General features: G+C 38.7%; 1 protein-coding gene across 1 annotated transcript; it reads right to left on the bottom strand.

Moving 5' to 3' along the window:
- Positions 1–5,046: 5,046 nt before the first annotated feature.
- On the bottom strand, positions 5,047–17,112 carry HMGN3 (high mobility group nucleosomal binding domain 3). The gene is made up of 6 exons (XM_010565821.1): positions 17,008–17,112; positions 15,967–16,017; positions 10,029–10,058; positions 9,309–9,356; positions 6,877–6,990; positions 5,047–6,361 (listed from the first exon to the last, which is right to left on the bottom strand). The coding sequence occupies exons 1-6, from the start codon at positions 17,110–17,112 to the stop codon at positions 6,323–6,325; spliced, it is 387 nt and encodes a 128-aa protein (XP_010564123.1). The 3' UTR covers positions 5,047–6,322.
- Positions 17,113–17,473: the final 361 nt, after the last annotated feature.

Raw genomic sequence — 17,473 nt, 5'->3', positions numbered from 1 at the left:
CATTTAAAATCGGTTTCACACACTTCCCATAGTCCTACCGGCATCTCTACTACCAGAGAACTAACCGTCGCTTGTAATTAATTCCTATTAACATTATCCATCCACATCCACCATCTTCAAATAATTATTGCCAGCTTTCTGACTCACTGTGGTCATTTAACGGAACCAGCTGCCAAAAAAGTCCCAACCAAATCTATCCTTGCGCAACCTCTGGGAAGCGTGCCCTCTCCCTGCTGTTGGCACCAGAACATCGGCAGCAGACACATCGCTCCCTCAGAGGCACACCGCTACGCGCACGTCGGGAATTCGTGGCCCACACCTCACCTCTGGCTGCCGAGGCCAAGCAAACCTCATCTGGTGCACGGCCACTCTATAAAGAAGCCTCAGGGTAGCGGCAGAGGTGCGAAGCTCACGAGTCCTTCTCCTGGCTCTCCATCTTTCTTCGCAATCCTCCGTCTCACCCCAGAGGCTGGTATCTCTGGAGATACCAGAAGTCTGCAGGTCGCAGACTTCTCAGTAGCATCTCGATGCCAGACAGACTGCTTATCCTGTATGATCACCTCCAAGCCAAAAAAGGGCATCGAAATTTTTATCTTCTATCCTCATTTTAAGATGAGGTGAAACGTTGCCGTGGACTTTCATTCACATCGTGGAGGATGCTCTCCCGCTGGCTTTGGAAGGGAGCCTGAACTCACTGAACCCTCTCACCACGAATGCCAGGCTTGGCTGGAGACTCACAAAACCTGTTTTCAAATTGAGTATAATGCATTCATAAATCTGTGTAATACAATGTGGTAAACTTTAATAAACAGGTTCTGGGCGCTTTGAATTACCTTAGAGTTTCACATACCTAGTTCCCTTGGCAGGTGAAACAGGCAAAGCTTCCTAAAAAACTCCAGAAGTTCATCAACACAACTAGTAGTTATCCTACAGGTGGAAATTTGGCACCGATACACAAATGATACTTAAGTGTAAAAATGCCCTCAAGAAGTAGAAAAAATTGTTAAAGTTACAGGATTTACCAGAATTATATCCCAGAGGAAACAATAAAAATAAAGTACCCTCTATAACTGGATTGTTGATAAAAGACCTGAGAGGGAAAAAAAAATAACATCCAGTGACATTTGAGACTCGCTTACACATGCAAAGAATTCTGCTGCGTTTCGTACCTCTTCCTAGAAAAATGTTTCTCCCGTGTTGTGCGAGATCTCTTCCTCCGCACCCACCCACCAGATTACAGGGTCAGACTTCTTCCCCCCCCCAGCTTATCTGCCACAAAACAACATTGCTGTGCGATCGCTGCAGCGTCTTCGCGCGTCTCCTCCCCCACATCCATCCGGGAGGGAACCTGGTTCCAACCTCACCCCAGGACAACCCGCAGCGGCCACAGCAGCAGCTCTCCTCCCCCCTGGGAATTCCACGCAACCATCCCTAACGTGACTCTGAACAGAATCACGGAAATTCTCCGGACGCTCACGTTCTTATTCTCAATTCTTCTAGATGCAGCTGACGTACATACATCGGTTTCTTTCTCTCCAATGGTTATGAATCCCTTCATGTTAAGAGTTCACAACTTCCACCTTCTTACAGAATATTCCCAATATATATATAACATCAGAAATTAGGAGGTTTGATTTTCAGAAATCAGACCCTTAGGATATTTTATTCTGATATTTCTAAAGAAAGCTTAGAATGGCCTTCCAGCTTAGTCCCAGGATAAGGCAAAAGTTCTCATTCTACAACCTTTATTTTGTGAGGAACTACAGTAACATTTCACATTCATTTTAGAAACAGACTGAGGACTTTGACAAGAGTGCTACTTCCAGTCACTCCATTGTCATCTTAAATTATACTGCTTTCCATTAAATTGTTCATTATTAGAAGATTCGTATCAGACAGCTTAGTACCTGAAATGGTCCAATACAAATTCAGTTTTTATGGGCCCCTAGTCTGAAATTTGCTTCTGAGTAAGAATCAAAACAGTGATAAAAATTCCTACAAGTTATACTACTGTAACTTAAATGCAGTACTAAAATTAAGCACAACGGCCTCATGCACTCACATTTCTTTTTTTGAGCATGAATTTAAATTACTATCTTTATCCTTATCTTAGCAGGTATGCAAATATCCTTTTCCATTCACATCTGGAAAAAACCCAAGACTAATTAGTATCAATAGACAAATTTGAAATGTCATTTTTCACCAGAACTCATTTATAGGCACTTTCGAAGGTGCTTACAAGAGGAGAGTATTTTGCTGTACTACCAAACACTTGTTGTATGCTTGGTACATATGAACGACTTTGTTGCTAATACTATGGTTCATCACAAAGGGAGTAATATATCAAAATACTTACTTCTCATCTTGTCCATTCTCTATAGGAAAGCCATAATTATTTCATTCTGATTTATTATAAATGCAGAATTGGACACTATAGAAGGCAACTGGTGGCAATTTGGCAATATCTAGCCAAGTAACAGCTTTATAGTAAGTTCAGAATTTCTGAATAAAGCAAAAAGTATGTTTATTATGGAGAACAGCAGTAGAAAATTCTTGCCTTTACAAAAAAATACTGGCACTGAACATTCTAGTGCATCTCCGGACTGTTATGTATGCAGCAATTTAACCAGCAGTGAAAGTATTCTTCAAGTCTTCCTACAAATAAAAGAATGATAATAAACCTTCAGCTAGGAGGATGACAGAGTTCTTGCCACAGGTTTCTAGACAGTCTCCTGTATCTTTTTGTGCTTTGATTCAGATATAGAAGCTTACCGAGTTATTTAATGTAAATTGACATAGTGGGCTAAATTGTCGCTTTAAATCTGATACCAGTCAGCTGCCCAGCAGTATTACAGGTACAATGACACAAGTGAAAATACAGGTCCAGTACGGCAGCCGGGTCAAAAGCAATTTATTCAGAAGAGACACAGACTCCTTCACATTTCAGATTATTTTGCTCTTTCTCATCTGATGACACCTTACCTTTACAGAATACAGAATGGCCACTTGCTTCTCAGTTGTATAATCTCTTTAGAGTTCTATAAATTTTGTATAATTTCAGTAGAAATTTAATCAACATTGTGGCTGTTGAGGCTTGGTATCATGATGTACACCTTGGGATTGTAGAACTGCTTTATTTTAAACCATGTTCTCCCTTGAACATTTAAGTGACCTTATTTTCCCCTTCTAAAACTACATTAAAAAAACCCAAACAAAACACAGAACTGAGCATACAAAAAACCCTTTTCCTGTTCCACTAGAAATTAAACTCTTACATATACATGTCATTTATTCTAATACAGGATCTTTATTTTCTTGCTATTCCTTCTCCCTTCCCTACTTTTTTTTTTTTGCAGTTATGAACACATAACTCTCAAACTTTTGAGAGTTGAGCAAAACGTAGCAAAACAACTTAATTTTCACTGCTGTTTAGCATAAAGATTAACTTTCCATTGGCATTCCCATTAAATGCTTGCATCTCATCTGCACAGTTCTCCATTCAGAAAAAGCTGCCTTTGCCATTTAGAAGAGACAAAATACCAAGTGTAACCTTGTGCTGACATGTCCAGTTAGCCCAAGGTCAGTTAAGGATAGGGAAGCAGCAGAAAGTCACAACCGAGAGGAATTATATAAAACTAAGGGAAGGTGGACCTTTAACTACTCAAATGACTTTTTTTTGATCATTCATTGTCTTGTTTCTGATGTACCTGCCCTCCTTAGACTTAAAAACAATCCATCCTTCCCAATTTTTTTTTAAATTAAATGTACCTTGAACTATCCATCTGTTACATCCCACAAAGGGCAAATACCACTTTCAGGGATCCCTCCAAACCTTGTGTTCAAGTGTGAAGCAGCTAGTCATTAAATACTGATGATGCAAGTTTCTTCATGGCTGAGATGCAGCACCTGGCACTTTCAAGTGCCACTTCAAAACTAAAATACTTACATACTTCCTGAAGGTGCTCTGCAGATCACCAGCTGCCCACGAAGACTCTAGCTACATATGTTTGAATGTGCAACCATTCTAATTTTAAAAAATGTGTTCTAGAACTTGATACAGTGCTTTGTAAGTTTTTCTGAAAACTTGACACATAGAGGAAAAAAGATAGGAAAGCATCACATTTACAAAGTACTTCTGAAAAACCAGAAATGTTAAGTGAAATCAGCAGGATAGTGTGTTTCACTAAACTTCACGCAAGTGGATTTTCTGTTGTTAAATCCTTCTAACAGAGTTCTGGCACTGAGCTGAATCTCGTAATCTGGTCAAGCCAACAGAATAATTTTGTGCCAAAATTACTAGGTTAGGATACTGTGTTTAAGGACCCAACTTCTGCCCACCTTTTAGGCATTTATTAAAAGGAGCTCACTTAAAATAAGCCTGTCCAAAGATGTGGCAGTGTCTTGTGATGCCCGTGCCCAAGTTAAATCTACGTTAAAAGGGTCATTTCAAGAACTCCAACTGTCTAGATAGGATTAGGCAACTAATCTCTCAGTTATCCACACAAAATGATGAGAGTATAGAAAACCCCTCCTCACAGGAACGATAAACCTGTAAATCGACAAATGCTTAGGAACAGCACTGATGATTCTGTGAAGAAGTTCAGACTGTTAAACTTCCCATGACTGTAGTGTCTAGATTAACAGACTTTCAACAGGGTCCATCAGAAAGCAAATCAGAAGTACTGTGCAGAACTACAAAGTACCTATCACCGAATAACAATATGGACTTTCCTTCTCATTAGGCTACAAGTTTTGTTACAGCCCTCTGCCTTCCATCACCAAAAGCAGAGAATTAGTTTAAATTTTCCTCCAAAACTAAGTTCATGATGCAGAGAACAGCTTCCTCTTATTTGGCTGTAGCAAGCCTATCACAAGAGCACAGGTGGCATTCATCTCAATGAAGGTCTTAACTACTGCTCTAGTTAGCATATAGGGTTTCGGTGATCAATCTTCAATTTTGAAGTATAGAGAAGCTTGGCTTCTTTTCCGTTTTAATTAAAAAAGGCAACTGGAGATTTCTTCCCAAAGAATAAATGGAACGCTAGGTCAGGCAACAGTCATTTATTTATTGACTTAAACAAGCAAAAGATATCCTCAGACATAATGGCCACCACTTGAGCAATACAAATCAATGTTACTGAAGAACAGGGAACATCTTTTCTCTCACCCCTCCCATCCCAGAAGTAACAATAGAAATACCAGGGCCCCTAGAGAAAAGAGAAGGAGAAAAATTATAAAAGGTGCTTAGAATGAGCTGCAGAATTGAAACATGGACACTAAAAAAATCATTAGCTAATCTACCATATCACCACAATCACCTCAAAAATAACTTTCATTGTTCCATTTCTACCAGGTACCAAATATATAGCGCTGTTTAACAGCGATTTCAATGTATTAACAACTGTCCTCAGCTGAAGCAGAACAGCAATTACTATTTATATTAAATTTGAGGCTGCAGATAGAAAGAAAGGTTTCCACAGAGTACGATGCAAACGAATGAAAAGAGCGTGGGGGAGAAACAAAGCTACTTTTAAGTTACTGTACGCCCCTATCAATCAAGCAATTCATTCTGTATTGATAGCTCATTACAGACACAATATCCTGATAGAGTATGGCAACTCTACTCACCCTGTGACAGCATATCTGAAGAATGTATCTATGAAGAATGTATCTATAAGTCCCTTAAGTTGTGGGCCACAGAAAATCCCAGCCTCCTACTCCTGTGTGGGTATTTTGTAATCAGACATCAGCAAAAAAGCAAACAGACTGCATGCAAAACAATTGTTGCCAAATCATTTAGTCTTCCTTGTAACAGTTGAAAATATGAGTAAGGCATTCCTCAGATCTAGAGAAAACATTAGGAGGCTGTAGTTTTGCAGGCAAGGAGACCTTTTATTTTAATCCATTAAAAGAACCCAAAATAGTCAGCAGGTGGCCACATCTATCCATGTTTCATTAAAATCACATAAACCCTAAGTACAAAAGCACCACTGATTATTGCTCTAGAAAAACTGCATGAAAAATTCAAATACGCACAGTAAAAACATCACCATATGCACAAGACTTAATTTCTTAAAGCAAGTGTATGGAATGCTGATCCAATTTTACACATACCTTGCAATATTAAGTTGATATTTATATTACTTGGCAACAATGGGAATTTCTAAAAGCACTGTTATGAGAAGGGAAATGTTCATATACAGTTTAATATGTCAACTATCATAGTCCTAAAAAAATTAGCATTTACAAAATACTTGATAAAAATATCTTTTAAAAGTTGTCCAAGAGGTACATAAAATCAACCCAAAATTTTCATGATATTTCATTCATTCTTGTCACCTACAGATTCAGTTTTCTGAGCCTGCGGAGAAGAAAGAAATAAATTAATTACTATAGTAAATTGCCATTACATACCTAAACACCCCAACTACCCTTACTCCTTCGACTTCTTATTTGCAACAGCTCAGTTTCAAACCTATGTCCATATTACATTTACACAAACAAAACAGGTACATTCACACACTTCTCTTAAATTATCGGTCCCAGCTTTTCAAAAGCAATACAAGCCTTACCTGTCAGCTTCCATTGTTCACACTGAAAAGCACCACACTACTATCTGTTTCTATTCACTGCACACATGCTGAATGCTCTACCGTACCCTTAACTTTCACTGTTTCAATCTGCCCTTTTACTGACAGTGTGCTGGGTGGGGCACCTCTGGATGTTGAAACACTAACAGTTGAGCGAGAGATGCGAATCTGCAATAACATTATGGGCAATAAAAAGAAACATTATGAACATGCTATCAATGTCTGAAAGGCTGAATAATTAAAAAAAACACTGATTCAATCAGCAGGAGGTATGTGTGGAAAGTACCTCTTCAGCTTTATTGTCACCATTTTCAGATGGTGTAGTACCTTCCTTTGCAGCTTCTTGCTTTTCATCCTTCTTCCCTTTAGCACCTTTGTTGGCCTTTGTCCCAGGTTCCTTCTGACAGAAGATTAAAAACATGGGCATAGACATTGTATGAGTAGCCAGCACCCTACATCTTCACCCAAAAACCTTCATATGAACTGAAAAGCAAATCTTGGCAAGCTGCACGTGCTGGACTGAGACAGAAAACCAGCTAAAGACTACCTGGAAAAATGTATATCCACAACAGTCATATAGAGACTCTCAAAATTTCTAGAAAATGCTGATGTCTGCTTCTTTATTGTTTCTGCTAATTTACAGGGATACAAAACCCCCTCAAACTACTTTGGTAGAGCTGAGCTGCATTATACAGAGGTATATACAAGATATCTGTATGAACAAATCCAGTTACAGTATATTGAAAGCTTATTCAGCCAAGCACAAACACCACAGTTTGTGTAACAGCACCACACTTTCAATTAACATGAAATATTAAATTAATTTAAAAAATTAAGCATTTTTGTTGGCTGTCCTTTTGTTAGTTTGATAACATGTGATGCTCATTCCATGTCAATGAAAGAACCAACCAATCCACAGGGGAGGCAAACACTGATAAAATTCCATCTGCAGCAACACAAAGCAGAGAATTTATCAAAAGGAACTATGCTAACAGCTACAGTTTCATTTGGAGATTTGCTCTTAAACAATTCCTATGTTGAAATCTACTTTTTTTTTAATCTTTGCTCTATGTACATATTTATATTTATCATCTAAGACTAGTAGAGACATAGGTTAAGGATTTTAAGGGCAATGGGATAAATATTTAATTGGTATTTAACTGACTATTTTACATTAGTATTTAAAGTAGTTCTGATAAACACTGTGGAGATCTTCCATGTTGATCATTTGCTCCAAATTCTCCATGCAAAATGGCAACAGTAGCTGTGAACAGGGATATTAAGGTCAGTCTCCCTTCCTTAACTACCTTTCCCCAGGGATCCCCAATACAGGAGTGGGGCAGTGAGGAGGGAGTGCCAGTAATCCTAGTTCCAGGGCAGCCTGAATTACTCCTTTCACACTTCAGCTTCAGCATTACACAGCAGTTGTGGTGCTTAACTGAGACCCTTATTGGTGGTGTGAGTATAGCCCTAACTCTGCACCTACGAAAGAACAAGCTAAGGACTTGACTTAGTAAATCCATGATCTGCAAGCTCTTAACACTAAAAATTCTCTCAAATCCATACCATCTTTGGTTTTTTACTAGCAGGTTCAGAGCACACACTTGCTGTTTTCTGTTTAGGAGACCAAGATTAACATACTCTTTAAAATGTGATCCAGTTAAGAGTTTTGAAAAAAGCAGATTACTGTATTAAAAAGTTACTTAGAATAAAGTTGTAAAGGATTCAAGTCGCCCGAAATGAGCAGTTTAGACTGACTCCATAACACCTAGCTCATTTCACAACATGTACACGAAGCTATAGAAGCTACCATATTCCCTTCTTTATTAATACTGTTTTTAGGAGGGGAGCAGGATGGACTCAGCAAGACTTTATTGGTAATTTCATTTGATAAATCATGTTCAAAGTCATAGAGTTTTACTTTTACACATGGACTTTGTATCCTGATACTTGCCCAACTGAGATACCAATAAAAGGACTTGAAAAATTTAAGCGTGAGGAGTGCTAGACTCAGTTTCCAGCATGTTTTTTTTCCAATGAAGCAATTGCTCTTGTTTAACATTGCTCTTGGGCACAAATAAATCTACAGTTTCTGAAGTACGTGATTTATATGCAGAAATCCTGAAAAGGTATTTCAGACACTAATAAGATTTTAATTTGACTGTAACTGGCCTAGAAAACCCAAACCATTCAATTTAAATATATTTAATTTCACCTTTAATTATACTTGTGCATTCTCAGCAACAGCCAGGCTTCAAGAACAGATAAGAGTTTCTCACTATGAAATGAAGTACTGCCCTTCTAGACAAGGCAACACGATGGCACAGACAGAGTGATCTCAAATCCTACTGTAGAAATTGCTAGGTCTCAGGTAGACCTTACTCAACCAAACCTGTACATTTCAGGAAAGGTATAGGAAAGGTAAATATTCTTCTTAAACTAGGAATTCACTACAAACTAACATGGTCTGCATATCAAACAGGCAAGACGTTTTGTTTGGGCCAGTAATGAGGCCAGGAAGGGGTGGAACAGAAAGAAAAGAATGATCTAATTTGTTTTTCTTCCGGGGGGGGGGAGCAGCAGCAGGGAGCTGCAGGGAGGGCAGGGGAGCCGATGCCTCACAAAAACGCTGTGAATTGAACTGTTTGCAATGCAAAGAAAACGTATACTTGCTTACTATTGGCTACAGTGATGGCAACTAAAAAGAAGAGTATTTACCTTCGTGGTTTTCCTTGGTTTGGGTTCAGGTTTTGGCGGAGCAGGTTTCTATAAAACATTTTTAGTTGCACAATGTGTTAGACATTACCAGAATCCAGGCAGCCACCTCCACACCCCAGCTTCCCCCCACCCCACACCTTCCCTTACTTCCTGCTCATTAGTATGCATCTAGGAAAAAGACTGAAAAACCTTAATGCACAAAAATGCACCTCATCACTATACACACCCATTTTCATTAGCTCACTCATCTAGCAGTCAAAGCAATTTGGGGGTCATTCTAAGAGTAAAATGTGGAGATTAGTAGTCACTACAAAAAAAAAAATTTAAAAAAAAAAAAAAAGATATGTTCTAACAGAGAAGAGGAACTAAAACCCAATACTAGTAGTGGCATCAAATTAAGTCCTTAAAGGACTGCTCTTTCTCCTTCCCAGAGACGTAGCTGCATTTCCACAACTAACATCAGCCTGTAAAACGATACGAAGTCATACTGCACGTAACAGACAGTGTTGCACTGAGGTGGGGAAATACATCTTTTGTCAGAACAACCTGAAACCTGAAAACCTGAAACCAAGAAAACACAGATAACTTTAGCTCTAGAGTTCTTAAACATCTGTCGGCAAGAATAAAAACTGAATCAAGCAAAATATAACAAACCTGTTTGGTCTGAGAAACCATATGTGCCTAGAAAAGTATATACCAAGAGCTGTTACACATACTTACAGCTGACAATCTTGCTGATCGTCTTGTGGGCTGAGAAAGAAAAAAAAGGAGAAAACACTTTTATAGGCTCACAGCAAACAGTATCCAAAGCAACAAAATATCAGTCATTTCATGATGACAGCATAAAACATGCCCCTACCAAAATACATCTCTATTGCCAAACACAATTCCCATCTTCCTCACCTTGGATGATTTTAAAGGGACAAATTTTAAATTTTAAAGGGACAAAGTGATGTGAAAATCAGTAATAAAAACCATTCAGGAATTATAACATCTAAATCTCCATATGGTTAAATTTTTTTTTCTTCCTCTATTTTACAAGTATTTCCAAGTCCCTTGCTGCTCTATGAAAGATGCACAAATACAGCAAGCTTGACTACCTGTGCACAGGACACTGAACCTTTCTCATAAATACTTAGAATGATGTCTCTATAACCTAGCAGATGCTGCTTGTAATAGTGGGTAAAAATACCATCTAATTAACAGCAGAATAAAGTTAACATCCTTCCCAAGAGGATATCAGTGTGCTGCAATTTCAAAACATGAAACTAAGTCCTTGCACTTCCTCAGTTCCCTGCACACTCCATCCAGTCCATGATAGTCCAGGTGCACAAAGACAGCTGCAGGATGAGAGGGAGAAATTACTTCTTCTATTTAAACACCATTCTCAAAACGAAAGAAGAAAGTCAGATTATTCTGCTTTCCTCCACTTTTATCACTGCAACACATTGTCCTTATTAAATTTTATTTCACTCTGTTCTTTGTGATAAATTTATTACTGAAGATGAATTAAGTCTTAGAAATAGTTGTAAGCTCATTAGTTTGTTCACAATATTTTTCTATTCATTAAAACAGATGAACCCATGATCCAGTTACACAGCATGGTTATCAGAGTTAAAGTTTGGTCTATGTCATAAAACTGGAATCACACTTGTAGCCAAAATAAAGGGACAACTCAACTGCAACAAATATCCAATGTAACACAGCTTAAAATGTGAATCAAAAATATCTTCTTAATTACATATTAAGCATTTAAGTTGAGCTGAAAAAACATGGCTCCACACATCTTGCAACAGGAAAAAGCTGTCGTTAATATCTGAGGAATGCAGTAATTTGTATTCATTGGAGCCATTTAACTATTCTTAGTGGAAAGCAGTAGTGAACAGTTCAGGTCTGCGTCCAGCAAAATAGAAGTCTTGTCAAAAAACACCTGAAGATATTTTCAGCTATCAAATATTTATGCATCATTAACAAAAAAAAAAAGGCAAATCTCTTTTCTTGGCAATTTAATATATCAACTGGTTGTTAAGCAGCCTAGCGCTATTTTACAACAGGTTAAATAAAGCATTTCACTTGGTCAGGTAATCAAAGAACTCCTAACTACAAATCTGTTTTCTTAACTGATAATTTCTATCCCTCAGCATTTGGGCATAGCAATGTTATGCTAGCTCTACTTTTTAAAAGATAATATGGTGTTTTAGATAAATTATAATTCCCTCCCATAATCCCCAACTGTTCCTGTTCCACGACTGGTTTCACAGAAGGCTTGTATTGCCATAAGAAAGACAGCATAAACCCTCAGTTCCTTAAAAATGCCTGATGGGTAGGTCATTTTAATTCTCATTCAGAGTTTGTATGTATTTCATGTTATCTGATTATAAGGGAGGAACTGCAGTGAAGTCAGCAAAGGTCACATTTTAACATGCTTTTGCAACCCTTGTCCCCCTCCAAACAGCTGTACTAACCCAGAAACTAGCAGCTCACCCAACAGTCCATTTGGCACTGCCCCACTAGCAAACATCTACAGAAAGAGTCTATGAAACAGAGCAGACACAGAACAATGCTTTGCACTTTTCTACTGCACCAGCTTCTGGCAATCTACAGTTGCGAACTTTCCAACCTAGATATTATACCCACATCATGTGTTTAATAGTCCCCATAGCTCATTTTTTCCATAAATTGGAATTTCTCTATAAATTTGTCTAATAACCTAGTGAACCCATTTATACGTTCAGTTTCCATAACATCCTGTGATGATGCACTGAGTTCCATAATAGGATTATGCACTGCATGGAAAACAAAAAGCAAAACCTTCCCCTTCTGTTGCTTTTCCTTTAAACATCTTGCCTCTTACTTTCACTAGATTCCTTTTGTTTTCAGGTTACATGAGTAATAATTCCCTGACTGCCTTTCTCTGTGTTACTGATGATTTTATCATGCCTCCATTATATAAAAAGTCAAGAATCCTAGAAAATCCAGACTGTTTGGGGGTTTGGGGTTTTTTTTCGGTTTTGGTTTGGTTTTTTTTGGTTTTTTTAAGCTGCATCCTCTGTTTGCTCTACTATACTTGGTGTCCTTCTCATTCTATCACAGCCTTTTTAAGGAAGAGTCAGGAGAACTTCATTTAATAGTCCCACATCTGGGTGCACAACAAATTAATCTTCTGATAAACTGATGTTTCACACTCTGTCCTCTAGTATTTTCTCCTATATTCTTGTTACCTTTTGTTTAGAAGAACTGACATTTTCTAGTAACTATTCACAGTGATTTCGCAGTCTCTCCCCAATTAACAGCTGATTTGATGACCATCACTGTCTTCCCCTCCCCATGTATTAATTTGCATTTCTCCATATTGAATTTGTGTTGGTATTTTATCACCTAGTTATCAGTGACGTAACAGCCTTCTCAGTCTCTCTCACTTGACTACCCTGACAATTTTTCATAAACTTCAGCAAATTTTGTCATTTTTCTAGTACCTCTTCTAGATGATTAATGAATATATTCAGCAGCACGAGCCCAAACACAAATCCTTCCAATACTCCACTGATAATTCTCCTCCATTATGAAAGTTAACTACTACTTCCCTACTCTCTTATCATATCTCTACCTGTTACCAATTCTTAGGAAGATCTATCCTTTAGTCTATGCTAGCTTAGTTTAAGAACCTGCTTGGGGAGCCTTATAAAAAAGTGTTCTTTACATGCAAGTCAACTATATCAACTGGCATACTATCATTCTTACACCTGTTGACTTCTACACAGAACTCAACTGCCTGAAGTATGACTTCTCTCTGCCAAATGAATGTTGACTCTCCCATTATACATTTGTCTCCATCTACTTTTTTTTTTTTTTTAAAACTACTTTTGCAAGCTAGACTCACAGGCTTTATCCTCCAGAAGAATCCCTTATCTAAAGTCCTGGAAGCATTTCATCACCTTCAGTTACTCTAGTACTGAGGTCAATGCAAGCAGTAAATTGCATACTGCACTTAACAGTTTGGCAATTGCTGGTGAATACTGTCTAGTTCTCACTCACACTCAGTTAAAGGATGTCCTCCAGACTCTACACCCATGAGAAAAGACTCCACTGTGAGAACCTCCCTAAGAATTCTCCCTAGCAGGAGTTTCATTACCATTTTTCAGCTTCACATTTGCCATGCTGGAAGGTTTGTGACTTTCCTCATTATTTCCCATCAACACAAAAAACACCTTTCAAAAATAATAAATTTCCCTTATTTTGCTATTAAGCCATTCTGAGCGTTGGTGGGGTTTTGCTGGGGGTTTTTTGGGGTGGGGTGCTTTTGAAAAATAAATACACATTTACACACTTCTGGAAGCCTCTAGCATGGTATACCACAAAGCCTCTCTGCCACCCGAAACCACTAAACTTTTTAGCTGCTCCTTTTAACAGGCTCTCATTTTTAATAAAATTCCCTTTCTTGATATCAAATCTTACCATAACAGAGTTTATTTGCACTTACATTCCTGCAAGAACGATGAACCTGAATATATTACAGTCATAATTACAGAATAGTTCTCTGATAACTGTCTTTTTAACTAGCTCCTACATACTACCAAGGACCAAATAAAGAGCTGATTAACCTTTCACTGGTCCTTTGATTTGTTCCTCCAGGAAGCAAGCATTTATAGTTTTAACTTTTTTGCCTTTGTAATGCCATCCCATGCCTTTTACCAAATCTCTGAAGGGTAACTGAAATCTCCATCAACACTGTTTCTGTCCTCAGAGCCTCTCTGATCTCCCTTAACATCCCACTGCCACTTCTATTATTGTGGTCAGATGACACCTGGCACAACTTCTACACTATATACTTCCCATTTACACATGGCTTGGCAATCCATAAAGGATTCTGCTGTACTTGTTGATACAATTAATCTAGAAAAATATTAAAGACCCATACCAGAAAGCCATTCTACCACTAATGCAACTTAGCTCTCAACCCTGTATAATTTGTGCCATGGCATCACAGTCTCCCAACAAATTTCTGAGTTGCTCATTTTATCAATGTCCTCATTTAAAGCCAGATAGTCCAAGTTGCCCAGATTTAGATTTGCAGCTTTTGAATTTTGGCTCAACTGTTTTCATAGGCATGAATTAAACAGGGCTTTATTTCTCAACACTGCTCTCTACCTTTTCAGATGCAAACTTTTATGGCTTCTGTGCTAGCCCCCCACCCAGATCGGGAGCTCTGACTTCATCCTATGTGCTCTAAGGAACTTGCCAGTCTCCCCTCAGATGTTTAATTTAAAATAATTCAGAAGATCTCCTCAGTGCCATCCACATAGGTCTCTCGGTTCAGACTGAAGCCACTCTTCCTACAGAAGTTCCACCTATTCCAAGAGCTCCCACAGTCTCTAATCTAATTCTACAACTATTTTCCTCATCCTCACACTAAGAGCTACAGGTGTATCTACTGAGACTATCTTAATGTTGTGGGGTTTTTTTTCTGTAGCATCAACAGCGACTATTATCTCACCTTGACTGAAGACTACTCTAAGAGCCCTCATATTTCAGAGTCAGCAGGCTCCCCCCAGAGAGCCTGTGTATTTCTGTAAGCTTTTTGGGTTTTTTTCTTTATGGTAGCAATCAGGTCTCAGATTTTTAGGGAAAGAAACTTTCACTTTTCTGGCTCTTGAAGAAATAATATTTAAACTTGGACAGAGAAAAACATTCATTCAGAGCAAAGGAGATTATATTTTTACTATGATTTAGTCAGCCTTTTCATACTTTATGAAGAAGAAACTAATTTGTCTTCTAGGAAATTCCATAGGAAGATACTGAAGTATCAAAATCCATTCCTCTCAGACCTCCTTTCTACTCCACCTGTTTCTTTCAGGAGCTTATTGTAAACAATACTATTGTTTGAAATATTTTGACATTTCCACTGTACCATCTTTTTCTGCCAGAGCAACAACCAACTTCTCAATTCAGAAAGTGTAAAATTTCATTAGACTGTTTTTTCTGCTCAAATGTGCTCAAAGATTTACAAGAAGAGCAATTAATTGTTAATTTATTTGAATATTCACCTATTCTTTTCAAGTTCCTGATTTAACTTTGCCTGCCACAAGAGATGACAACCTAAGAAAATGAATCCTCAGAATTCTCTACCTGTTTTTTAAATTTTCATTAAGGGCTATGACACACTAGCAAACTTTACTGTAAAGGTCAAGGTATCACCAGCTATCTCCTTGCCTTCTCTGACAGAAGTTACTGTGCCCTTAAATTCAGACAAAGAAAACACACAATTGTCAGCTGCTGGAGTTTACAGCCTGGTATCTTAATTCAAGACACCCTTCCATCATTAATAGTTTTGAAGTAGACTGGCTGAGGTGTGTGCATTAACCCTCTTCTGCCAACCCGCTAGAGACTGTTGCCACAAGATCCACCAGAGCTTGTCTATCAAAGCCCTAAGTGTTTCTGAAATTTATTTTGTGTACTACTAAGTTGTATGAATCCTCAGTGCACCAAAACGAAATTATGCCAGATAAGCTACAAATGTGGTTTACTGTCATTATTCCCTCTGAAAACACCTCACTAGAAGTGCCAAAGCAAGGCAGTCTTCTGATATGCAAGACTGCAGATCTCCAGTTAAATAATTACATGCCACAATAAATTAAAAAAAAAAAAAAAATACACTTGCCTCTTGTTTAGTTACTTTTGCTGCATCCTTGCCTTCAGCACCCTCTGGAGACTGAAAGAAAATATTAAGTCAGTGTTTTTATTACAGACTTAAAAGCATCCAGGCAACAGCAAAACAAAGAGTATGGTGAAGATTCTTCTTTCTATACGTTGCACCAGTTTAAAGCAGCCTGGCACATTTACATTAGTATTTACAAGCAGCATTGTACCAAAGCCATTCTAGATTTTCCAAGCAAGAACACAAGGACTGATCATCACCAGGTACATACATATCATATCACACAGCATCCCTCAGCGGTCCCTCTAGCCAATTAACTAAAGCATCCACAGGCTCCAGTGGGAGCTCCATCTAATCAGCAGTTGGTAGCACAACTGGACTGGAAATCTTAGGTTTGCTCTACTAGGGCTTTTGAAATGCCCAAGAAATTTAACACCTTTCTTCCCAAACATGAACTTAACTAGTAATGAGATGTGATAAGATGAACCAAAAAAGCACAGCATTACTGAGATGAGTGATTTCTTTACCTCATTTCCTCCTTTTGTGCCTTAGGCTCACTCAGCTGGAAGCTTTAACAGTATCTTTCCCTCATCTCCTCCGTCAGAACAGCAAAAATCAGTAAAACACCAAGACATTGACAGGAAAGCTAGGGACAAACATGTTTCTTCACAAGAGCAAAGTATCAGCCCGACCACCTCTAATACTAGTCTTCCAGAGGTACTAGAGAAATGTTAGTTTAACCACCCAAGGTGGGGGGAGGAGGGGGAGAAGAGGGGGCAATCACGCTTCTGCCTTTTGTTTACAACTCAAGATGTATTACTTCACATTTTGCAAATGACTGGGTTTCCACCTAGGAGCAAGCGATTCCTGGAAAAACAGCAAGGAGCAGCAGCAGTTAAAGAACTGCAAGAACGGCATGTGTTTCAAAAAGGCATTTAACAGGCAGCAGAGAAGGCAATTTGGTTGCTGTTTCTTTTTTCAGTCAGTAAAGGAGCAGGCTAGTTATCCTTTCCTTTGTCTTTCGATTTCAGTCCTAACCCAAACCTCCACCCAGATTTTGACACAGAATGTCTCGGAGTTAGACATGGTCTGGAGCAGAGAAAAAGCCCGGCTAGTTCGCAGCAGTTGACCGCTGCCTTCTCCTGGCATTGGGCTCTAACAGACTTACAGAGAGACACTCTTCAACCCCCCGCCAGAGAATAAAACATGCCTTTGTTACTGTGTGCTCTCCTGACAGAAAGGAAGCATGCCACAAAAGCAGCCGGTTTAAAAAAAGCCGAGGACTGATCATCTAAGTAGCTAGAAAACAGCGGGAAGTTAAGCGGCACTGCGCAGCGTAGAGCAACTCGGAATAGCAACCGAGTCAGGCATCCAAAATGGAGCCTGACTGCTCCCTACGCTACTGCAGCCTCACCAGCCGCCTGCAGGATTGTTTCAGGTTTGCATTCTTAAAAGCCTTTCAGTTTGGTTACTAAAGAGTTGCTACAGCTTGATGGAGCGATGCTGGGAG

Source organism: Haliaeetus leucocephalus, unplaced genomic scaffold, assembly GCF_000737465.1.
Source record: "Haliaeetus leucocephalus isolate CR32 unplaced genomic scaffold, Haliaeetus_leucocephalus-4.0 Scaffold195, whole genome shotgun sequence".
Classification (NCBI taxonomy): domain Eukaryota; kingdom Metazoa; phylum Chordata; class Aves; order Accipitriformes; family Accipitridae; genus Haliaeetus; species Haliaeetus leucocephalus.
Note: the sequence above shows the minus strand (reverse complement) of the source record. Positions and strands in the feature narration are given on the sequence as shown.

Coding starts and splice junctions, on each gene's coding strand:
- HMGN3 (XM_010565821.1), bottom strand. CDS start 17,112: ATGCCAGGAGAAGGCAGCGGTCAACTGCTGCGAACTAGCCGGGCTTTT. Junction 6,991..9,308: donor AACCAAGGAAAACCACGAAG/GTAAATACTCTT, acceptor ATCTTCTGTCAG/AAGGAACCTGGGACAAAGGC. Junction 6,362..6,876: donor GTGACAATAAAGCTGAAGAG/GTACTTTCCACA, acceptor TCTTCTCCGCAG/GCTCAGAAAACTGAATCTGT.